General features: G+C 37.6%; 1 protein-coding gene across 1 annotated transcript in view; it reads left to right on the top strand.

Annotated features, from left to right (window-relative positions):
- Positions 1 to 26,839, top strand: part of LOC122788357 (fibroblast growth factor receptor 3-like) — a 125,878-nt gene that overhangs the window by 16,574 nt on the left and 82,465 nt on the right. Inside the window, exons 2-4 of the mRNA XM_044055433.1 lie at positions 9,724 to 9,802; positions 13,892 to 14,060; positions 17,543 to 17,681. Coding sequence (XP_043911368.1) covers positions 9,724 to 9,802; positions 13,892 to 14,060; positions 17,543 to 17,681 — 387 coding nt within the window. The remainder of the gene's footprint in view (positions 1 to 9,723; positions 9,803 to 13,891; positions 14,061 to 17,542; positions 17,682 to 26,839) is intronic.

The raw sequence follows: 26,839 nt of genomic DNA, 5'->3' as shown, positions 1-26,839 counted from the left end.
CAAAAGATCAGAAAAGGAAAACAGTTTTCTTTTCCAATCTTTCCACAAACATCCCTCCATAACACTAGTCCAAATTTGACTGAATAGAGGTACTGTTATGGAAGATATCAGGTTACGCTTAGGGAGTGGTTAAGAATGGGGTTAGCACGCATTGCTAAGATATAAAGCTAAAGCAGAATCATTTAGCACATAGCTTTAAGTGAAATTACAGGAGCAGTGGTGACACACTAGGAAGAAGTAATATAAACACAAGTTGCATGGTTGTGCTTTGGGAGGAATAGCATGATATGCATGGTATGCAAAAGACTGCATAATGTCATGCATTTGAGGGTCTGTATGCAAATGAGTCTCATCATGTATGCAAATGATGACTTGAAAATTCTAGAGTGATTCAGAGATGTATTAAGCCAGCTTTATGCATCATGGTGTTGAGCCATTCTGAATGTTGGAAATCTTCATTCTATAGAAGATAGACTTGCAGCATGATGTTAATAATAGCAGCAACTATAGCTGAACAGTAATTGTTAGTGTTCTCTTTTGGAGCCAGTGTCTATGATATAGTGCATTGTCACCCTCTGCTTTGCAAACGGGTCCACGAGCACTTAATAAATGATCACCTCCATGTTGAGAACCTTACTGGTAACCATCATGTGGATAGGGAGTCCATATATGAGTTACTAAACATGTGTGACCCACAATTCCCTATTGAAACGACAGGACTCACAATACCAACACACTGAAAAAAAACACAGAAGGAGAAGAGTGAATATTGAACATCTCTCTCTTCTCACCTTAATCTGTTTTTTTTTTCCCAGAGGACAAGGTCCCCAGCATTCCCCAGATGTCAGGGCAAGCCCTCCTCACTCCCTAAACTTTTATATACCAACTCTGAAATCACCATCATTTGGAGAAAAGGGAATTTTCTGAAAAATGGCAGTCTAGGACTTTGTATATGTAAGTCCAGATTTTTGGTCACTCAGTCTCCACATTATGGGACTCAGCATTTCTAGTCCTAAAATTTCAAATGGTTACTGTGTACTTGATGTGCCTAGGGTGCAGTCTCTCCTCCACAGCTGAGCATTCAACTTTAAAGCCCTTTTGCTACGTTCCCTGCAGCAGTGCCATCCCCCCACATGGACATGTAATTGTCATGGTCTTGTGCTCAATTACCTCACCAACAGTTACTGATTGCTCAAGTCTTTGTTGCTGACATTCACTGTGGGTGTTCAGTACAGTGTTGAGGGACATTACCATGCCTCTTGTCTCCCTTCAGCATGTCTGCATCAAAATGCAATGTCTTCTTCAGAGAATTCCTGATACTGACTTCTAACACAGTCTCCTGCAATATGGCACTTGTGTTTTACATCACACTAAAATAAAAGTCATGGTGTGGTGGTTATGCTGCTGAGGGACATTACAATGATTGTTTCTGAGTCACTATTTATAACACATTATTGTATTGCACCCAAGTAGCACTAGCCTGACCATTCTCTGCTGATCACAGTGCTAATGAGAGATGTGCACACTCTGCTTATTTGCTGAACCTGTCAAAGTCATAACACTGCATCTCAGTGTTGCTGACCTGTGATATATATCATGTGACATCCTACTGTATGCCATGTGCATGTAGCTACCACTTTGCTCCTCATGTGGAACTGTGAAGTGCTAATGGCTTCCTCAGGTCCTGGGCTCAGCAAGGTTCCCACCTGCTGTGTGACACAGGCTAGGATGTTCTTGTATCTTCTTCACAGGAACTTTTAGGAGCACCTGCTGGACCATTATAATGGCCTGTTATACAAGGTGGATGCCCGTTTCATAGGTTTATAGGTCAGAATCAAACTCTGTATATTGTGTTTGTGAGTTTAAGACCTTAACCATTATGCCAACCCTCAGGACAGTGAATGATGCCACCGGCATCTCCACTTCTTGTCATCAGTGCTAGCACAAGTATAGCTACCTGCAGTAATGCCACTCTGACCTGATTCACCATTGGGAAGCAGAGAGTAGGGTAAGTGTGCAAATGCAAGCATATTATATTGTTACTTTTTTATTGTTATGTGCTTGTTGCCTTTGTCTTTTTTCACAATGTCAAGATTGTGCTACATTCTTCCTGCTTTCTTTTACAGTGACTGAGGACCATGAACTGAACAGGGATTCCTGCCTCAGGACGGCTGAAGGCCTCTCCCAGTGATGGGATACATATACTATCTACATTATTGCAATGTGCAATTGTGCTTCTATTTGTAACATACATGTGTATTAATCTATTTTTTTATGCTTTCTCTGCTCTTTTCATTTATTTTTAGTCTCACTGTAAATATGGCAGCTCAATACACATGTACATAACCTTTTTTATACAGCCTACTCGAGTTACAATGCATTATGCGTAAAAAAACCCTTATAGATTACATTAGATAGGCAAGATCAGTCTATTGCTGACTGCACAGATCATCATGGTGATCTGGCATCACCTCATCTCACCTTGTTTGAGAGAAGTCTATTCTCTTAAAATAGAAACACTCCATATTTTGCATTGCATACACATTTTTTATGCACACACATCATCTGGCTTTGGTATAAATGCACATTTGAAAGACATTTGTTTAAAAGCATTTTATACAAGACATTTAACATAGAAAATCAGTTTTTAAAAGCATTTCACAGTGTCCATGAAAAATTTGTTATTGCTTCTATACTGTTGCTAATCTGTGTTAATTATACTTTTGACATTAGAGTCTTTAATAGCAGTTTTTCAAAGGACAATCATTTGGCTATTTACTTGCCTCCAGAGCAGTCACTGATCTTGGTACCTTGCCAGAAGTCTTATTTCATGCCCACTCCAGGTAGTTTGAACAGGAGAACCTGCAAAAAGAAGGTGGTTGGATTGTGAACACAACGAGTTTAACCTCTTTAAAGAACTATTTCCTGTTATTTACATTTAGTGTGGGGAATTATTGGAGAACTGTCTTGCAGATACACTACAACTCATCCAGTCTTTTCTTAAATTATCTGTTTTGGGTGCCTAGTCCCGTGGCTTGGTTCCATAACCTCAGACTCAGACTCACTCATCTCATTAGTTTTTTTTAATAGCTTCAGTTGCATATTAAGATTTAACAATTTACTGTCAGTGAGACCTTAGTTCATCATATTTATTTTTTCATGTCAACATCATAAATATGACAGTGCAGTACACATTAACATAGCTTCTTCATGTGCTATCTACTTGAGCTTCAATGCACTATGGGTAAGCATCTTAAGGACTAGATAAATGTATTCAGTCTATTGCTGATAGTACAGACCATTATGATGAGTTAGTGACACCCCAACAGATAATTCTGAAACTCACTGTTATACTTTTCAAGTCTTTTTGCAGAAGGGATTCCCACTCCTGCACTTCTTAACATGTAAAGCTGTACTCTCCACACTCCTGCTACTTATATCTATTAAACATAAACTTATATCTCTTCCTGAGAATAGGAAGAAATTCTTTGAGATCCCACAGCCTTGTTATCAGTGTATGTTTCCCGATTCAAATTTGTATTTTCACAGTCCTCAAATGTTCAAAAGGTACTCGCAAAAATCTTGCTGGTACTGAGACAACCATCTTTACAGCTGTGGAACTTACAAGTGTCATCACTTGAAATCGGAAATATTCATCATTTAATTACACAGAGATATTGTTTTCCATTTTCTAAACTATAGATGTCAGCATTCACTTCTGACCACACTGTTTTTGGTAAATCTGATTTCTGTAAAAGAACAATTATATTTTCATCTCCTTTTATCTATAACAATATAGAATTGCTTAGTATAAACTCAATTAACTGAGCTATTCCTGAAACCAAACTTGTTCTCACACTAATGCTTTTATACTTATGACAGCCAAATGAGGTCATGAGCTATTTTATATTGACCACCTCAGCAGAGTCACTCGAATCATGCATCAATTGCCTGTTATTAAATAATTAATATTATTTCATAGGCGAATACTATGCTAACTGTCCTGAAGGGTCATTTTAAGCCTAACTAATAGCCTGGGATCAAAATCAAACCCTGTACCTTGTGCCTATAAGGTGAAGACATTAATCATTATTCCCCCACCCCTCATGGTACTGCTGTGCCATTTTTATAGCTTTCATTGTATCTTATAACAGGTAAATCAGGATCATTTAAGTCTTCTGTGCCAACTATCTGAAATACAGGAAGCAGGACAATTTGACCCTGGACATTTTGACTCCAATGCAATTGTATATACTGTCATGTTTAAATGTATATTTATTGTCTATGGGAGTACTTAGTGGACAGTTTGACCCCAGACTATTTGACCCCAAATATATTTTAATAATACATTGTCATTATTTTATTATTCATTCAGTTATACAAAAAATGAACTGATCTTTGATTTTAAATGCATTTTATTTTCATACTTTTATTATTTATTTATTTAATAATTTCATTGGTTAGTATAAATTTATTACATACATTTTTTACATATAATTAATGACTAGTTTTTATGCTTTACATATTCTTTTTGTGAAATCAAACACTTTTTATTTATTCTATGTTGTTTTGTTAATCAGTATATTATCTATTATTTTTTTTTTATTATTAAATTTTAAGTTATTTAAAATGAAATCAATGTCTTATTCAAACATTCATGTTAATATGCCTTCTAATTCTTTCTTTCTTTTAACCCATTAAGAAATTGTGTGCTACTCCCCATAGATATTCTAAATTTGTTCAATTGGCATGATCGCTTGCTAATTTTAGTAGTCTTTGATCACTTATTTGATATTTTTCCGTTTTTTTGGTGGTTCTGCTCCACTGATAAATGTCTCGTAATCTTGATCTCTTCCACATTGAATTTTCCGAATGTCATGTATAAATCGCCAAATTGTTGGATGATCTACACCGAATTCTGTTTGCATTTTTCTATGAGTGGCTTCTACATAGTTGTTTGTTTGGTGTTCTCCGTTTAAGGTTCTTTTATACGCTGACCAACGTTTAGGTGGAAATACTGGATTTTTTTCTTAACCCTCTGTGATTTGGTCATCCAATATAGTTATCTTCAAACCAGCTTAGAACTGGCTGCAGTGCATCTGGTATGTTGTCTGCTAAATCTTCTATGGCATTCTCTAGTTCATCATGGTGGTATGAAAGTGAGTGATGGAATCATTCTTTCTTGTAGTGCAAATTCACTATCTGTGTTGTACTGCCCTAGAAGTCCTTCATGTGATATAATCTTTTTCATGTTTTTTGCCAGGTGGAAAAAGCATCTGTGGATTTCTGTTGTTGGATATGCCATTTTAATAACATTTAATATGGCTATTTCGTAGTCTGTCAATATTGGATTTGGTAACAGGTTTGGCCAAATGTCCCTTATTCCTTGAAACATCCTTTCATAGGTTTCTTTTTACTTGACTGGTAATAGGCAGTAAGCTATTGGTATAATGAATCCGCTTTGCTCACTCATTATTAAGTAAACTTGTGAAAATAGTTTTGGTGCTATTTTGAATGTTCCATCTATGAATAGTTTTTTTTTTATTAGATGGCTCCATGTACTTGTTTCTTGCCCAAATATTAAAATTCTTTTATCACCTTCTCCAGTGTCGTACAGAAGAACGTTCTCATTTTTTTCCATAAATTTTATATTTCTCTGGAATTATTAAGGAGGATAAATCAATGGGTTGTGCAGGAGGTATATTAATTTTCTCTCCTCTTCTTTTGATTATTTTTTTCATTACATCACTATCTGGCAGTTTTCCTTTCACTGCTTCTGAAGTCCCTTCTATTGCAGTGTTAATGATCATTGCTGGAATTTCCATTGTAACTTCAGCCCTTTGTTTAATGGTTGTTTTTATCTTCTCAACCTCTATTTCTGACATGACACTTCCATATTTTTCTTAAACTCAATACTTTAATGCTTTAATGTTTTATATTTATATCTTATTACTTTTATTACATGTGAATCTTTATGTAGTCAGATAAATGAGATAACTTTAGAATTTTATGCCGTCTTCATTTATTTTTCATAATTTCTCCAGTATTCATGCTTGTACCTCACAAGCAATGTAGTCTGCGAGATGTGCCCGTCGTTTTTTGTAATAGTTACACTACATCTCCCACAAAGCATTGTATTAGAGGGTAGTGGTGAATCTAAAAGGCCTATTATATGGTCTGCAAAACAAGATGACTTTTTAACTGTCAGCTGTTAATCTGTAGGAGTACGTTGAATGGAAACTATGAACTACAGCAACCCTGGCAATCCGGATGTTATGATTATTGCTTTTACAGTCCGTAGTTTCCAATCATCATTTTTTTTTAATGTATTATATCTGTGTTTACCGTTTCAGTTGTGTTTAAACTTCTTTTTACATTTTTTTGTAATGTGTTGTTCGGGTCCAACCATCCGGGGTCGAATAGGTCAGGGGCGAATCAGTGGGGTCAAAATGTCCTGTACTCAAAATACAGAACCAAACAACTTCATGCAACATCTAATTTTTCTCCTTTTTTTCTTCCCTTCTCCTTCTTTCAGCACTCTTAGAACTGAACACTGTGTCTGCATATTGCTACTTTGAATACCTTTGTATTTTTTATGCTTAGTTGCAGATGCCCGGAAAGGTAATCCACAGTGATTTTCTCTTCTGATTTGAACTTTCCATCTCAATTTATGCAGTTGGTTGTTTTGGCATGAAATTGTTAAAATAGTTTTTAGTAGCTTGTGGTCAGTTGTATAAAAAAATTCCATAAAGGTAAATGTAAACATGCTCAAAACACCAAACGAGAAATAACTTTTTTCCCCACTTTTCCATATCTATTCAAGATCTACCAGCTATGAATATGCTTTTGTGTCGTTGCTTCTGACTTAAATATAACACTTAGACTTGCAGGGCTAACATCTACTTTTAAAACAGACTCACAAGATGAATCAAAATAACTCTTCAAAGCATCAGAAATAAGATTTTCCTTTAATTTCTTCAAACAGATTGTTGTCAGTTTGTCCATTAAATGAAATATATTTTTTGTAAGTTATCTCATTGATGAAGTTATTGTGCTAAAGTTCTTGACAAATGTGAGCTAGAATTTGACATGCCTAACAATCTCACTACTTTTGCATGGGGGGGTAACACTGTGCATTGACTCAACTTTGTGTCAGGTGACATCCATTTTGCAGAAAAAAAAATGAAGCAATACAACTTAAATATATCTTTGTTAAAGTGTTTGTCTTTGTTTAATGTCAACTCACTTTGTCTTAATCTTTCTGGGATCTTTTTAGTGCTTTATCATGCTCTTCTTTTGTTTTGCCATATATTAATGTATCATCAGTAGAAATGTTACCTTGTATTACCCAGTGCATTTTGAAAGAGTTCAACAACACAGTTTACACCCAGCATAAGTCTCATATATATTCTCAGGCTCAAAAATGTACACAACATTGTTATGTTTCAGCTTTAAATATGCATCTCAATTTGATGGTATCTATGGCAAAGATTCATAGAACAAGTTGTATAGGACACAGCATACAATTGAGTTGTAAACAGTCATGTGCAACCAGGTGCAGACTGTTAGCATTTCATAGTCCAGTGCTGTAATATAGCACATAAAACCCAAGTGTGCTGAAAGAGAAATATACGAATGACTATAATGACACTGAAATGAAAATGGATAAGAAAATTAAATTGTACTGATATGCACTTATATGCAAAGTGATCAGAGTTGTGATCAATACCCGTATGTGGGGAAAATTGCACAGCACTGTGTGCCTGACTTTACAAGCAATAAAGCCATCATGGTTGGGCATTATAGGGAAATATGGGACTGCCCAAGGGTGCTTGGAGGCCAGGACTACAGTTAAAGGTTCTCCCCACCCTGGAAGGTCTGTTATTTGATCTGTTTGTTAAGCTGTTTTATATTTGTTCTATTAGTATATCTGTATCTTTTATTTTTATATATATATATATATATATATATATATATATATATGTAAATATATATGTGTGTGTGTGTGTGTGTGTGTATATATATATATTCACCCAATGAAATATTTAATAATGCTTACGCACCCACACATGCATGCATGCACACACACACACACACACACACACACACACACACACACGCTCATCACTTTCAGCTACTTTATTAGCTGTATTCATCTCAGAGGCCTAATTGTGATAAAATGAATAAGTACATAAATGCATAAATAATAGCTATAGAAATATATTTCAGGTCATTGCCGTCAAGACACATGTAGTACAAGTGGTTCTATGTTCATTCATCAAATAAAACTAATATCAAACGGCTAATACTTGAACGTTAATATTACTGAAGACTTTATTTTTTAAAAATAAAATCATTGAATAGCCATAGTTGGCCAATATCATGAACGTCCAATGATACCGCACACCTTGTCAACCAAAATGGGTCTGCCCCCCACACCCCCAACATCCCCCCTAACTATATATACCAACTCTGAGATCATACTACAGTGGGGAATAGGACAAATTTATAAAAGAGTTTGTTATAGCTTACCGTATCCATCTCGGTACTTCCTAGTTGTTGGCCAGCTATGGCCATTTGATGATTTTATTTTTGAAGATGTGTCTTTGATAATATTAATGTTCGCGATTGAATGTTTGAGTATTAGCTGTTCAATGTTAGTTTTATTAGATAAACAAACATAGACACAGTACAAACAACACACACAGACACGCATATGTATGCGCATAAATGCAACAACTTTAACTGTGTACAGCTCAGATGTCTGATTGTGGTCAAAGGAATGAATTAATTCATAAATATTAGCAAGTATGTTATATCTCAGATCATTTCTGCCAGTAGTTATATATCACCAGTTTAATTGCTTATGAAGTTGACTAAGATACAGAGCACAATTTTACAGATGAGAAGCAGTGATTAATATCTCCACTTCAGTTTGTATAATTTTGTTATATTGCCTCTTATCAGTTAGAAATTGCCATGATACCATAAGGAGATATGAGTTTTAAAGGAAGGTATATAAAAAAATCTTTAGGTGTGAATGAATGTTTGTTTCACACAAACATGCTGTCGCAGTGTTTTTTTTTTAACAAATTAAGCCTATTGTCATCCTTTTTGGTACCATATTCTGTTCTGCTTAAGATATAAAATCTGTACTAGAATTCATGACAAAAGACTTACATAGCTGTGAGCACCTTTCAGACCATAAATCAGTGCCATCCTGTTCCTTGTTTTCTGTCTCCTGTCTATACTGTTCACCACCTCAGGTTGGTTTGAACGTGAGCCCCAGTACTACATTGAATCTTCTTATCCTCTGCTTACATCTGCTCACACATTTGTGTTACTGGCCTTTACTGTAGGTGTATTTGTCTTTCTATGTTTTTTTAAAGTGGCATTTAAGAAATTGATATCTCTCTTCTTCACTCATCAGGGTTGCTAAAGAAAGCAAGCTAGCCACATTCTTCTCATTTCTCATGACCATGTCTGAGCTCACACTGTTGTTTGAAATCTATTTGCCAGTCTCACAATCACTTATAATGCCCCTTTGTGTCTGCCCCCCCCCCCCCACACACACACAAATGGAATCACCTTTGCCAAAGAAATATCTAGACCAGGTCTGCTATCATAATATTTTTGTTGAATGCAGAATGTAGGAAAATAGTTTGCATTGCCTGTACACATAAATAGCTGACACTAAATTATTGTATGTTAATTTTATTACAGATAACCTATACATAACCACTGCTGCCATACCCTTCATCATTCTGGTTGTGATAGTGATCTGTGTAGTACATTACAAAAGGTAAGGCAACTGCAAGTAGACAAACAATTCATGTTTCTTCATAAAAATTTGCATATAGTCATGTTGTAGATTGTCTATTTTAAAGAATTCATAACATGAGAAAGAATTCCATAAATAACAGATGTGGCATAATTGCAAAATTCAATATTATACCATTATTTAGACTTAACTGATGCAGAAGAAGTTGTTTTTTTTAATTGTTCACATGGCACCAGGTATTGTCTTCACCTTGCAGTAGTGTTAACATTAATTCAAGAATACTTAGAAACTAGAGGAGGATTATCAGAGAAAGAAGCATATGTCATTAATAGGACTGCAGTCATTCCGTGAGGGAGAGGAGTGAAGGGGGTCAGAGTGTATCTGAACCTTACCAGAAGACAGAGGGGGTTATTCTGTTTGCTATATAGATGCATCAGGAGGCAGGTAGAAGCATGGGCTTGTGTTATTAATGTCACCACATTTTCTACTCTTCTTGGGGTAAACACTGAAGTTGTGAGTGAGGCAACATGATAGGCTGATATCTTCTCCCCAGCACTGACTGGCAATAGTTCCTCACATGTCTGTTTTCTACATCCCTTAAGTCAGGATCATTATGCTGAGGCAGAGATCATTTCTAGCTTCATGCTAGTGATACATCTTCATCCTCATCTTGTAAACAAGTACCAGTCACATGTTTCCTGTCTTAGACAAGTAGCAGTCACACGTTCCCTGTCTTAGACAAGTAGCAGTTACATGTTTCATATCTTAGATGAGTAGCAATCACGTCTCCTGTCTTAGACAAGTAGCAGTCACATGTTTCATATCTTAGACAAGTAGCAGTTACATGTTTCATATCTTAGATAAGTAGCAGTCACATGTTTCACGTCTTAGACAAGTAGCAGTCACATGTTTCCTGTCTTAGACAAGTAGCAGTCACATGTTTCATATCTTAGACGAGTAGCAGTCACATGTTTCCTGTCTTAGACAAGTAGCAGTCACATGTTTCATATCTTAGACAAGTAGCAGTTACATGTTTCCTGTCTTAGACAAGTAGCAGTCACATGTTTCATATCTTAGACAAGTAGCAGTTACATGTTTCCTGTCTTAGACAAGTAGCAGTCACATGTTTCCTATCTTAGACAAGTAGCAGTCACATGTTTCATGTCTAGGTCTTATTAGTACTGAATGTGTTTTCTAGTACTGGGAGCCTGACCAGCCTTGTCTTCTCCAGTCCACATCAGCCAAAAAGCAGCCTGCTCTGGTGTACACCTGTGTCATTATCCTTTACTTTATTTATTTCCACTGTATGAAGAATGTTCTCTACCAATGACAGTTTAGTCTAATAAGCCAAAGACAATCATGAGGCATTTTTAGTTAGGTTTGTAATCTCAAAAGCACACTGCAGCAATGCATTGAGCTGATTGTGAATGACGTTACCTACACTGAGGCTGAAAATATAATGAATCTATTGGCAGATAAATTTAACTCTAAATTTACCCCTCTGTCCCCTCCATCTGTCCCTCAAAATATACCTTAAACTGGGTCACCTCCACCTATCACACAAGACCAGGTCCTAAAAGTGCTATCAAAAGCTAAAAATATTGCATTGATGGGTCCTGACATTATCCACAGATACATTTTAAATAGCATGAAGCATGATTTAGCCATACCCATGACAACACTGTTCACTCTCAGCCTCCACACAGGTTTTGTACCAAATGAATGGAGAACAACTACAGTAATTTCCCTTCATAAGGGAGGACCTTCCACAGACTCAGGCAATTGCAGACCCTTAAATCTGAACAGCCTCATATGTAAAGCCATGTCAAGAGTTAGCATGGAATTAATTATTTGGGACATAGGGAAGCTCCAAACACTGGACCCGTCTCAGTTTGGATTCATCAGGGGCAAGTCATGCTTACTTGACCTGGTGAATTCTTTTGAAAAGGTCATCAAAGCAATGGATGAAGGCAAAACAGTACTCACTGCATACCTCGACTTGGCCAAAGCTTTTGGCACAAGTTTTCACTCAGATATAGTAGAAAAGCTAACTAAACTGGTAATAACTCCCAACATCACCCACTGGATTGCCAACTGACTCACAAATCGGATGCAGATAATCAAAATAGCAGAAGTTGCCTCCACAAAGAAATCCAGTGGAGTCCCCCAGGGTTCAGTGCTGGACCTTTCCTGTTTGGCAGCTACTTTTCTAAAGTAAAAGCCAATACAAAGGACTCTGGCTGACTAAGTTTGCATATGACTGCAAGCTAGGAGTGGTCATTGAATCCCAAAATTACTTAGCCAGTCCTGCAGGTAAGTTTGTTTCAAATAAATGACTGGTGCCAAAATCATGGATTGAAAATAAATGCCAAAAATGTATTTTTGTATCCTTTGGGACGGCATGTACCCCATGGAACTACCACATTGACAATACGTCACTAAGAGTTGACCCAGTTGTTCAGGATTTGGGAACGTGTGTATACAGTGACCTAATTTTTGAGCAATGTGTATCTGTTGTTGTATGAAAGTCCTTCTATATTGCACAGCTTAAAAACAAAGGGATTCTGCATAGATCTAAGGATGTCATTGTACCCCTTTACTCAGGCCTGATTAGACCAGTCATTGAATATGATGCTTCCTTTGGTAAGCGTCTTTCCAGACACATGAAACAACTGGAACACCCACAAAGATACAATTCCTAAACAACATGTCCTATGTAGACAGACATAAAGCCCTGTCAATGTATTCTGTATCCTGCTGACTACTAAGATGTGGCCTGTGTCTGGTATACAAGGCATACTTTGACTCATTACTGATGGATTTACTGAAAATCAACAAGTCAAATGACATCAGAAATATTCAGTCTAGGGATTGAAACCTCTTCTCCAACATCAATGAATGGTTTGGAGAGACAGGTATATCTCACAGAGGATAACCACTGCTATGGAACAAACTCCCCATACACATAAAACAAAGTTTATCCCTGTCCATATACAAGCATAACTTAGATCCATGGATGGAAACAGAAAATCTTCCCCAAGACTGCCCTGTACTATTAATGGACAGAGCCAGCTCCTAAATGCTTTATTCCATGCATGGGTCCACTCAAGTTATATATGGTATGATCCCAGTTATTCTCATTAAAGTAATACGTAATTATAAACCATAGGCTGGGTAAGGTCAATCTATAACCAAATGTGATAGGTTATTTCAAGCACAAAAAGAGACATTGGCTAGGCTTAAAATGGCCCACAAGGGCAGCTAGCCTTGTACTTGGCTATGAACCAATAATAAGGCTAACAGCACTTTTATGCAACAAAAATACTACATCATTTAGTCACCCCATGCCAGCTGCCTTTTCCCTTTTTTTCTATCCTCTTCCCTCCTCTCCTTGACCAACACCAGACTGTGACATAGTTAGCTGTGTGTGCTGGGGACACACATTGCTTCGTACTATTAGTCAGCCAGTGCTACTGGCACAGCTGTTGGTCAGCTCTTCAGTTCTGTGTGACAGCATTACTCTAGCAGTATAGCAGGCAAGCAGGAGTTGGCGCGGGCTAGGTGATGCAGAATCTCTAACCCACTGGAGCATTTCTGTGAAATTTGGAAGTGATCTGGTGAGATTTTGATCCCATATGCTATGAAACTAGGATAACAAAGCAAATAACAATTCTTGTGTCTTTTTTTTTTTTAATTGTAGAATTAATTGTATCGACTGTTTTTCTATATACTTTATGCAGAGGCAGCACATATACCTCTGTCTTGAGAGGAGAGATGCTGAGAGGAGGGTCAATCTTAACAGTGTAAACAATGTCAGCAGTCCAAAACTGTACCAATTACGTAGCTGAAAGTAAAGCAATGGACATATAAAGAAGCTTCCACGCTATGCAAGTGAGCCTTCAGATCTGATCTGATAGTCATATATTTCTACATATACTAAGGAGACTGATAAAGAGAGCATAGAAGGAGAAAAATAAATGGTTTACATCACTTATACCTATTCACATGACTTGCAAAAGTCTTTTAAGCAAAGTATGTGTAAGGAACACATTTCTTTCTTTAATATATGTAAATAGTAAGGCAGTAGTTGCAAAGGCTTTTTTCTTTCAGGAAAAGAAAATGTCAGTCCATTACCACAAATACAAAAGAAGAGGATTATACGGAAAATGAAGATAACATCATTAGCAGAAGCTGTGTTCAATTAGAGCAGCTGACTCTGGCACCACCCCAGCTTCCAGAAAAGCGCTTTTCCCAAAGAAGAAGTAAGCACAGCTTCCAGGTAAGAAGCATCAGAATGGCTTGTACCAAACAAGAATAGCTCAGTTTCTTACAGGTTTATATCATCTATTACTGTTGTATGTTAGAAGGAGCACCCACTAAATAAGATGTAATACTGCTACTGGAAATCGTACATTTACAGACTGACTTGTATAAAGATTTTTTTCTGGCTGCTTCTTCATTTGTTTGTTTACTTATTCTGCTTGTTTGCTAACAAAATAGGTTAACTGATGGAAGAAGACCCAGTTCAATCATGACTCAAAGCATATGAGGGCAAAAAGCAAAATAGTATATTAAAATATTCCATCACCAGCCACAATACCAAAGTGACATATTTCCCTTCAGAAGAGAAGCCAGAAAGAAACTCCACTCACACCAGACAGTAAAATACTACTTTTAAGTATTTATTTCTTTGTTTCTTTGTTTTATATATGGGTATGTTAACAGGTTCGCAGACCCTTTTCAGCCATGACCCAGGCCATAGGCATAAAAACAGAAAAGGATATAGTCAAACAGTAAATTACAGACAATATGACAATAGCAAATGGGGCCACAGCTGGTACAATAATTAATCATCATTAATTTGAGAATGAATAGTTAAAAATACTGAGTACAAAATATGAAAGAATGCAGCTGTAGACTACCCTAGATACAGCTAACTGTTAGGGATTTTTATTTACATGGAGACTGAAGGAGTGGCCAGAGGAGCAGCCAGAAGCCTCTAGCCAAAGGCAACAGTCAAGTGGAGGATAGCTAAACAGGCACATAGGCAAGCCTGAAGATATATAAAGAACTATGTTTAGCTGTGCAGGATTGTCAGCTGGAAGACTGTGGGGCTTACTGCTATTTTCATGATGAAAGGAAGTAAGTGTTCTGTATTGTATTCTGTTCACCAGGTTGAGTTAGATTGTTTGGAGTGAGAAATCTAGGGTGAACTAAGCAAATCCCTAAGAGTTCAGTTATTCATTTATCTAGTCAGAGTGCAAAGCTAAGAGTTTTTTTTACTGTGCGATACCTTAAATTTCCTGTAGTGGAAGCCCATGGAATATATTAAAATCGCCCCTTAAAGCCATACCAGTGTTTCAGTAAATGATTTCTTAATGTCCACGACTTTTTTACTTTTTAAGTTTTTACTGATCCATTCTGGCCATTAAAGGCAAACCCCATTAGTTGTAGACATGCCATGTGGCACCCTTATTCTGAACTCATCAGTACGGCATAAGTGGATTGTTTGTCTGTATCTTGGAAACACAGAGCTTAAACCAAACCTGATGTCCATAAACATTAGGATGTCTGCAAAATATCCCAAATAACATCCAAACCAAAGGGCAAAAAGGTCACACAGACAAACCATTCAGTAAAACCTACAAGAAAGAGACCCAATTATAATGGTTAAAGACATCCGAACATCTGCAATCACTGAGTGCAATTCTCTGTGTTGTATGTATTCCCCGATAGGTATAAATAAACTGGGGTCTGTATAAAGCAAGTGTATCTAATGCATTTCAGTTGTTGTTGTGTCTTTCGGCTTTTCCTGGTTAGGGGTCGCCACAGCGGAACTCCAGTCCACTAATGATTGGCAGTTGATTTTTACGTGCTGAGTTGCCAGCTCTAACGCACAACCTTCAACGAATGCCTCTCAACTGTCCATGATTTTGCAGAATATTTCTGATTCTGCCTCATATTTGTGCCTTATTCCTCATAACATTTTTGATTTTCTGGTAAATCACTGAGGATTACAGTCAGTCAGTAATGTCAGACAAAGGTTCATGCTTCTTATTGTTCAGAATATTAATGCAAAACCTGTTATTCTATTAACTTCTAAGTGAAGTACGTTAATATTTAAAACTGTCCCTTGATTTGAGGCCTTTGCCTCCCCCCCAGCCATTATTTTTGGCTTTGTCTAGAATTTTTGGGCAAAGAAGTTTAGCGGTATGAAATACATAGAAGTACAACAAAGGTTAAATTGTTATAGAGTCACATAGAGATTGTTGAGACAGAAACTTTGTCTTGAATATAGAATTTTTTATGATGAATACATAAATGTCCATTCACATAGCTCTCAACCTCTTAACGAAAGAAATTTGGACAAAGCCTGACATAATGAAGGGACAAAGACCCAAAAATAGGGACAGATTTGAAATACTGCTCTTAGAAACTTAGAAAGTTGATAGAATAACAGGATTTGTCTTAGCATGCATTTTTCTGGAGAAAATGAAATCTAAAACTTAAAAGTATGTAATTATTTACAAACTTCAATCCTCAGATCATCCCATTGATTTGCCAGAAAACCACAGATTTTATGAGAAACAGACCAAAAATATGAGGCAAAAATCTAGACATTCTGCAAAAATCTGGACAGTTGAGAGGTACAAGACATTTCTGTGCACCAGCCTGACACTACCACCAGAAACTGAAGCTACATGTTTTGCACATTACCTGACTATATCAAAGAGGAAAGACCACATTGTTACAACATTCCCAGATTGGGGAATAAACGTTCTACTAGAGTAGCAAAACCTCACTCAATTTATCTTATCAAAAAAGGGTAGATGCTTGGGTGGGTAAACAATAATTAAATTATTAAGAAGACTTAATTCCTGGAAGTATATAAGTACCTATGAACCTAGTTGAAACATTTATGTATATCCTAATATTTGGAAGGGTGTAAACTCGTGCTCATTTAAGGTTAGATTCTGATTTGCTCTGAGATGATGTTAAGATAAGATTAGATGGCAGCTCATTAATTACTTTGATGGAAGTAGAAGAGTATGCCCTCTCCGTGTCCTTTCTTGTTGTTGTAGAAGTTGACAATGAGTGGATCTGAAGGTATGAGTTGGTTCCATACACTCCAATCTTCTTAATAATTAGAACAAATTAAAAGAATGGCAAGATTCCCAGTGAGACACCCCTTCTTGTCTGTTTGCTAAATAACCTAGAACAGTCTTTAAATTGTGTCATGAGCAGACATAGACCACCTTGCATTCTGTTTACTCAAATGCTCTTTTTGTAACTTGGAGTAAATTAACATGGCTAACAGACCAAAATATAATAATAATAATAATAATAATAAAATAAGGAAATGTTTGCTATTAGTGAAAAAACAGCAATAGACTTTCATATAAGAAAAGTGAAGCTAAAAGTTCTAAAGGGCACTCCGGTTGAGCCATGGGCACTTATATGCCAACTATGCACTTCTTTTCATGTAAAATTAAAATTTAATTGATTTTTATTGTGGTAAAAATGTAGCTACATGAACAATGCACATAGCAGGCACAGGCTTCTTAGAAGCACATATTTGCAGGATAATACAGCTGTCAAATCTACTTGCACTTCAACAGGTTTGAGAGTTGAAAGATGTCAAAAACAAACTAATAATTTGGTTACCAGATGTGTAAAGTTGGCCACTACAACAGCTATCAGCTAATTAAAAAATAGTAGTCCTATGATGAGTGATTATCTATTCTTTTTCTTTCACCACAGATGTCCACATTTACAGTACTGGACATATCACTCCAGGAACTTCTGAAAAATGGAAAACGAGGATGCTTCTACAAAGCCAAGCTTCGCCGAGGCAATTGCAAAGGACATAAGTTAGTAACGTGCAAAATTATCAAAAATGGTAAGCCTGTTCTGAAGAATGAGAAGTTCATCCATGGTGTCACTTAGTCGACAGACTAATTTTTTTTTTTTCTCATATAGATACATTTTGAATAGTTGACTAAGTAAATAAGTGAACAAGACTTGGGTTTTATCACATCTGTTCTGTGATTGCATTGCAAATTTCCTCATACTTTGCAAATTCTTTCTCCTTATCAGGTTACCATAAATACAAATATATGGAAGAAGTAATTGAAAAAGCTGAAATAAGATGAGCCCAACTGCATATCTACACAGACACACACACACACACACACATATATATATATATATATATGTATATATATATATATATATATATTTATATATATTACACATATATATATATATTACATATATATATATATATATATATATATATATATATATATATATATATGTATGTATGTATGTCTATTCCATCTCTTATCCCATTACATTCTCCTTCCAAGTATGTCAGTACCTATTTAAAAACATGGTATTGGAATAACTCACCATTCCACTGGCAAGTTATTCTAATTTTCCAATACTGTTTTGGTAAAGAAATGCTTTCCTATACTAGTATTAGACCTACATTTCGCTGGCTCCATGGCAGAGACAGAGATCTGACTACAATCTAGTTGACTCGTATATGATTAGCAAGCTTAGGTACAGGAGAAGTCAGCTATAGAGGTAATAGGAGTGAGTGCTCAATGTAAACTCACCTGTTCTGAGTGGAGAAATTTAATTAATTATTTATTTTACATTTGTTTACCGGGGAGGTCCGACTGGACAAAGCTGCCTGTTTTCAGCGGAGGCCCAAGGAAAAAAGTTCCAGAAACAATTGCTAACATACTATAGATAAGATATTTACATGAGCATTGTGGTTTACACATACAGTTATAAACTATAGCAGATAATAACATATGATTGCATAAGATATTTACATAAGCAGAGTGGCTTATACATGCAATTAAAAGTATAGCAGGCAGTAACATATGATTGTCGTTCATGCAATATGTTTAGTAGAGATAATCATGAAGATGTAATGAAGATAAGAGAAGAAAGGAAAAACTAAAAATACTAGTCAGTTTGTCAAAGGAGGAGAATATAGAAAAGTTCATATGAGGTTCACTGACATTTTAAGGGAAAACTTTTCAACTTAGTCTAGGGGAGAGTTAGTGGGTGTATAGATGGGACAGTGGGGAGTAGGAGGCAGTGAGTTGGTAAGTAATGTGTGATAATAAATATAGTGCATCTGTGGGAGTTTTAAAGAAGTTGGATAATGGTAGGGGAAAGGTGTTAGCCAGGTGCTAGGCAGTTGGCATGTCCAGGAGTTGTTTAGGTGGGAAATAATCTGTTTTTTGAAGATGGTTTTGTTAGGTTGTACCATGATTTGTAGTAGTAGGGAGTTCCAAGTCTTGTCAATGTTGCTAGAATACAGGGAGTCACCAGAGCTATAATGGCTTTTGGATATTGCGATTAGTGCCTTGTTAGCGGATCTATGTTCTCGATTTATTGGAGTAGAGGGTGATCAGGTCTTGTAAGGCTGGGGTTTTGCCAGGTTGGTAAAGTATTTGGTGAGCTAGAAGAAGTTGGTTAAGAGCTAAGGTGTTAGGAGTTCCAGCCAGGAAAGCTGTTTTAGGGCTTGACAGTGGTGGGTATGGTAGGAGGAGTTTATAGTAATTTTGCTATTTTGTTGTAGCATACAGATAGCTTGTTTGAATCGCTCTTGTTTAGATTAATTAGGACAGGAGAAGCATACAGTAAAGTAGAGAGAAGATGGGTATGAGCAGGGGACACTTTACTGTTGCTGGTTAGGAAGTTTTTACATCTGTAAAGAGCACCTAGTTTTTGTTGACTTTGGATATTGTATGAGCTACGTGTTTGTCATATTTCATATTATTGTCAATAATGACCCCTAGTAATTTGGTTTGTGTGACGGGGGAGATAGGAGTATTACTTGATGCAGAAATAGAGAACAGGGGAGTAGGTACTGCTGCTTTGGAAGGATGGAAGACCATAAGTTGGGTCTTTTTAAGATTTAGTATTAGCTGAGACTTTGTTAGCCAAGTTTCGATGAATGTAAAGGCTTCTTGGGTCTTGATGTGAAATTGTTGGAGGGTGGGGGCAGAGCAGATTAAGGTAGATTCATCAGCGTATTGAACCAGGTTTGCTAGAAGGGTGGCTTTGTGAAGATTATTTGTAAATATAGTGAAAAGTAGGGTCCTACGATTGATCCTTGGGGTACTCTTAATTTTACAGGAAGTAGGGGGAAGGGAGTTTTTCAATTGAACAGCTTGCTGGCATTGGGAGAGATAGTCTTGAAACCATAATAGAGTGGGGGTAGTTAGTTTTAATTCTGAGAGTGATGTTAGAAGTTTTGTACTGGAGATTGTATCAAATGCCTTTGATAAGTCAAGGAAAACTGCAGACACTAGTTGGTTGTTGTTGCATTGCACATTTACTAGGTTAATAAAATGGATGAGTGCAGTGGTAGTGCTATAGTTGGGATGGAATCCATGCTGAGTTTCAGCAAGAAGATTTTTGGAGAGGAGCTGTGTTAAGATCTGGGTGTGGATACATTTTTCCAGTATTTTAGCCAGTGGGGAAAGTACAGCTATAGGGCTGTAGTTTGTTAGGTCAGTGGAGGTGCCCCCTTTGTGTATTGGTATAATGTAGGAGCTTTTCCAGCGAAGTGGCACCTTTTGTTCTGAGACTAATCTGTTAATGATTATAGAGATTGGGTAGGAAATGGCTTTGGTGGCTATTTGTAGGAATTTGGCAGGTAGTTTGTCTACTGCTATGGGGGGTGGGCTTAAGTTTGATTAGATGTCTAGGTTGTAGGGTGAAGGAGTTGGTGTTATTTGATGGGTTATATAGTATAGTGGGGGTTGAGGAGGGTGGGTCTGTTAGCAGCTTTAGTATAGAGTTGGTAAAGAACTCATTGAATTGAGTGGCTGTTTATGGAGGTGGTGTCTATGCTTGGATGAGGAGTTGGTGATTTACCTGGTTGGAGAATACTGTTTATAGTGGCCCAGAACTTTTGTTGGTTGATATTGTGCTTAGTTGAATTTCACTATAGTATTTTTGTTTGTCTAGTCTCATTTGTTTTTTACAGTGTTTCTCAGTTCTAAGAATGTTTTCCTTTTAGGAGTAGTTTTATTTTTGTGCCAGGTGCCCCATGCTTTGTCCCTTTGTTTCATAAATTGCCTAGTGCTCTTGGTAAGTTATAGGGCATAGATGGTTTTAGTGCAGATCTGTCTTGGCGGGGCAAGTTGATTGAGAAGGCTTAAGAAGATAGTGTTGAAATACTCAACTGCTTCATCTAAAGGAAGTGTTAAAAGAGGGGACCAGTTAGAGTATTTAAGGGCTTTGTTAAGGTCATCACCCCTAAAGTTTTTAGTGTATCTGATGTGTTAAAGAGAGCTAGTTCTAGTGAGTTTAGTTTAGTCTCTGATGAAGAAGGTTGGGAGGCAGTTGCTTAGAGTGTCGGGTAGAGTACCGAAATTATGGGAGGAAGATGGGCGATTGGTGAGAATCCAGTCTAGTATTGATTCTTTTTTTGAGGTTTTGTCTACCCTGATAGGGGTTTGTATAAGCTGTGAGAAGCTGTAAAGGTTAATATGATTTGAGGGGTGGGGTGATTTAAGTGAGGTCCAATCAATATTGAAGTCGACTAGTATAATGGTTTCATTGGGGGGGGGGGTCTGATGTCCAGTGGAGAAGAGATTCTAGAGTTTTGATATTATCTCCTGGAGGGATATTTAGCTGTTTTTGTGTATTTAGTCTTACCTTAGCAAGTAGGATCTCTGCATTATTAAATACAGGAATTTCTATGTTAAATAGTTCAACATTGATGTTTTTCTGATATAGGAGAGCGACTCCGCCTCCTCTTTTAGCTGTACGGTCTTTTCGTAGTATGCTATAACCAGGGGGATGGATTTCTTCATTTTTAATGTGTGGTTTAAGCCATGTTTCTGTGAGGAAGGTGATGTCAGGTAAGTATAATGCTATGGTTGCATGGAGCTCAATGGTTTTCTTAAGGATGCTTCTTATGTTATGATTTATTATTAGAATATCAGATGTTTTCTTATGTAGGCTAGTATTGGTTCTAGGCTGATTTTGGTGATTTGTTGGACTTGTTATTGGACCTAGGTTGGGGTTGGTATCACCACTGCATAGCAGGTGAGAGGCAATGTTTATTATGGTTTGTAGGTATTTGGAGAAGGCTAAGTCACACTGTATGGATACGCTAGATTAGCTTTGATAATGGAGAAGTTTGTAGGGGGTGTAGGTCATAGGTGGTGTGGTTAAAGAGTGAGGGTGAGAAGATTAAGGGGTAGTTAGTGAATGTTAGAAGTGAGGTTGAGGTGGGGTGACTTATGTTGGGAATTCTAATGTTGCTGAAGTAGGGCGAGGTTAGATGGGCTGTGATGGTGAGTGCTATTAGAAATATTTGAGATTATTTGAGATGTGGCAAGATCCTAATGTACAAGTGCCATTTGTTGGTCAGATGGATTTTGTCTTATGTATGGATCACTAGAAGTAAGATTTAGCTAACCAATCCATGTGTATGCATTGTATTTGAACCACGCATATGAGAGCATATACTCACACTCTGATGTCATAAACCCTGTTAAAGCAATGTCCTGGCCTGTCACCAGATGATAAGAATTGGTGGCATACAAAAATCCTCTGTTGGATGCTAAATATGACAGTAAACTGGAGCAGACCCATACTCCACTGATCTGGAGAGAATTAGATCTGTTTCTGGGATGTCACCCCACTCTGAGAGCAAACCCTCTTCCAAGGGATGAGGTAGACTTTCAGGTTATACAGGCAAGTGGAGTACCACTAACAAGACAGAAGGTCAACTCTTTGCTGAGGAACCAGTATCTATCTATCTATACAATAAAAAAGCATGGAAATATACTTTCCATGTACAGAAAGTGACTTTTTCCTCCTTAAATGTCACACAGTATCTTGTTCACACCCTGTACCCTTCTTCTAATTATCGTAGATGTCCCTGTCTTATTTACCTTCTGTCACTGGGGCTTAACTCTCAGCACATTGTCTGTTTTAATATTGCAACTCTGTCGCACTTGTCACTATTTTAGTGTGTTTCTTCTTCTTTTACATAAAATGATGTCTAGCAATGAATACACCGCTCTAAAAACATCTGAGGAAAGAGTTTTATTATAGCAAGATTGCAGGTGATTCTACACCCCAGACTTTGCGGTACTTTGGCATACAAGACACCTTGGCTACAAACCTTTCACACCATGCTACACAGTATATTGCTGATGTGATCATTACCTCAAATTCTTTTTAGGTTTCAGCCACTGATGCATTTAGGATTTCCTCTCTCATCTTATAAACTATTCATGGATTATCACAACTGATATGTATCACCTAAATCTCTTCACAATCAAACCAAGCTGACATCTACTCACAGATCTAGGCTATCAAATCTATCAGCATGCATAGACCAACACCCTAGTGTACTGTCATTCACAGATAACTAAATATACTTCCTATTCCCGTAATTGTATCCAGCATATATTAATAACACCTCTTATCATCACTTTCCTGTCAACCCCAGCTTTACCTAGTTTACTGCAAGTTCACACAACTCAGCCTACTTCTATTTTCCAATTAGTATTCTTTCTGGTACAGAATTAGATATTCTGCTAAAGTACAAGTAACAAAGGATTGACTTTACCAAATTACAAAACTAACTAAACTTATTTGGCAAGATCTATTTTTTTTTTTTGCCTCCACCCTCCGCCACTATGTTAACAATTAACCTTGCCTTGGTGTTGTTTATTCATGAATTCCCACTGTCCTTCTCAGAGTAACATCCCACCTCACCCCCAGAGGCTTAGCAAATAATACACACACACACATGCACTTGCACATGCACACACATACACACACAGACACACACAAAGTAGCTGTAATCTAACTTCTGCATGGTATATAATCCAGTTTATTTCTCTGGAATGGAACGTCTTTGCACCACATGGAATTATGAATCACAGTAGCTAGCTCATTAGTCTTAAAGCTATACACACATAGACAGCACTTTACGAGGGGATTAACCATTTGGTTACCACACTCGTTGCCAGAGTGTTGGGTGGCAACAGTCAAGCACCTGGCAGCTATCATCCATAATTGAGAAAGCATTTCCATTTTCTCCTACTGCTCAGATTGATTGTGCTTATTAAATCTGCAGTGTGTACAAACATCAGTCCTGCTGCTGCCTCCATACTTTCCTTCATGGCTTACAATAAGATATAATCATGCAGAGTCAGCCAGAAGACCTAGTGCTGCTAGGATGCTGGTGCAGCAGACAGTCTGACTCCCTGTCCTCAAGATGGGACATCTGAATCTGTTAGCATGAAGCCTGTGGCAGAGGAGGAGGCCAAAATAGGCAGGACTGAGTGACTGATGACCAGCTGTTCTATCTCAGGAGACAGATGTGGATTGTCTGCTACAGAAGTATTGATTGGTAAACACCAAAAGACTTGCCCCGGGTGGACAAGATTTGGATGGAGCAATGGTGCAGCAGTTTGTGCTTTTGCCTCACAGCAAAAGGTTCTCCAATTTGCTTCTCGGCTGGGGTGCCTTCTGTGTGGAGCCTGCATGTCCTCCCTGTATTCATGTAGGTTTCTTCCAGGTGCTGCAGTTTCCTCCCACATTGCAAAGACATGCATCTGGAGCATCTCTCCCCAGGTCTCTGCTGAAAACTGGCTCATTCTAAGTCAGACTTTCCTGGGAAACAAATGTTAAATAAATAAAATAAATACATTTGTCACATCTATAACATATCTCTTTTTTATTTCACACTTTTATATCTCATATTACCACACTCTTACAGAGTTTTCAACATTGCTTCATATAGGATCATAGAAAGTTACTAGGCTAATGGCCCTAGGGCCCTTACAAGCCTAGCCAAGTTCTACCCTTATTTCCATGATCAGCACCTAATGCCCATGTCCAAGTGGGACACAGGTGGAACCCCCAGGGTGAATTTACGGTTACCCATCCAATCGTCCAGATTGCTTTTGAAAAGGACCAATGAGGTGCTATATTTGACATGAAGTGGGAGTCTGTTCCAAAGTGTGGTAACCTCTGGGAGAGAAATCTGTCCCTCCAGCAGATTCTAGTAATGTCACATACCAGGTTAAGGTCTTTAGATCGAGTAACCCATGTATCATTTGACTTGTGGATATGCAGCATTTCCAATAAAGCAGGGTCAGAGATTGCCTTATATACAAGGCAGAGATCATCTCTAATAGTCTGCATGAAACAGAATAAAGTGACAGTGATTTCAGACGACCCACTTAGGATAGATCGAGTAACCCATGTATCATTTGACTTGTGGATATGCAGCTTTTCCAATAAAGCAGGGTCAGAGATTGCCTTATATGCAAGGCAGAGATCATCTCTAATAGTCTGCATGAAACAGAATAAAGTGACAGTGATTTCAGATGACCCACTTAGGATAGATGCTGAAGACCTTGAATTTTCCTTGTGAGGAACCTTTGTGGCTTCTTCAATTGCTACAGGTGCTTAGAAACGTACATACCAAAAGGGACGTTGTACTCAATTATTGGCCTGATGAGGGAAGAGTACAGAGAGGTTATAGCCTTTTTTTTTCTGGAGGCAGTGCCCTTAATTATGAGATGAGCAATATAGAATGCCCTTCTTACCACTGTGGAGACATGGTGATCAAAGGTAAGATTGCTGTCAACCTGTGTGCCCAGGTCTTTCACCACCAAGTGCATACTTAGGGTGTTGCTATTGATGTGGTAGTTAGCAGAAACATTGCTCTTACTAAAAGGGATGATAATACATTTTTTTGCATTGAGTTTAAGGTCATGACTTTGGCACTAATCATTTGTTTGTGTGTGACCGCTCCCAGTTTCCAGTCATCAGCAAACTTTGTCAGCCACAGACTTTAAGTTTTTGTTTGTACTTCAGAGGAACAGATTCCAAACAGTAGAGGTCCCAGGACTGATCCCGGTGGAACACCACTGGTTACAGGTCTGCTGTTGGAGGCGACTTCCCCTATTTTGACTATATGTGTTCTATCAGTGAGCCAGTTAGTGACCCATCTAACGTTATAAGGGTTGAAACCTAGCTGAGTGAGTTTTTCAATGATGCCTGACTGGGGGTTAGTGTCAAATGCCTTGGCTAAGTTTAGGTAGGCTGTATGCACAGGTTTCCCCTTGTCCAGGAACCTGGTGACTGTCTCAAAGAAGTCCACCAGGTTTAACAGGCATGATCTCCCCTTGGCAATTCCAAACTGAGTAGGGTCAAGTGTTTGGAGCTTACCTATATCTTTGTTGATAAGGTCCATGATGATTTGCTCGATCACCTTGCAAATAAGGCTAGTCAGGCTAATAGGTCTATAGTTTCCGGGGTCAGTGGAAGCACCACCCTTGTGCAAGGAAATAACCATGGCCATTTTCCATTCAGCTGGGACAAAGCCAGTGCTTAGACTATGACTGAAAATAGTACCCAATGGTGTTGCTAATTCTCGTTGGAGCCCATGTAGGCCACAGCCTGGGATATTTTCATGTACCATAGATGCTGAGTTTTTGGCCTTAGAGAGGGATTTACAACTTCGTGCTTTCATTCTACTTGTTGAAATGAGTATTCTTGTCATAACCTGATGTAATATTTTGGACTTAATGCAGTGATGATTGCTTTCTGTATCTCTTAATTTTATGTTTCATTCATGATACTTATAAAACACCAACCATGTAAAAATAAGTACCTCTTTTTTTTGAGACTCAAAAATTCTCTGTTTCTCTCTCTTCACCTGCCAGACCTGCAATAGGCAGAGGTAGACATTATGGAGTACTGGAAATATTTGCAACAGCCTCAGACAAAAATGCCACAACATTGCAAACCTTCTTCAACAAAATTTCACTTCAGAACCAGCTGTCTTTGGTTAGATCATCATTACGTCACACTCTCCAAAGCTAAATAACTTCCAGTTCTAGGCAGGGCAAACCTTCTCCTACACTCACAGCTATATAAACTACATCAGAAAATCCCATCACCACTCACTGCTAAACTTATCACATCTACCCTCACTTATAATCCCCACAACTAAGCTTCATTGCTGCAACCACAGCTTCTGGTTAT

This window comes from Protopterus annectens, chromosome 13.part0 (assembly GCF_019279795.1).
Source record: "Protopterus annectens isolate FY-2018-M chromosome 13.part0, PAN1.0, whole genome shotgun sequence".
Lineage (NCBI taxonomy): Eukaryota > Metazoa > Chordata > Ceratodontiformes > Protopteridae > Protopterus > Protopterus annectens.
This window is presented reverse-complemented; position numbering and strand designations above follow the sequence as displayed.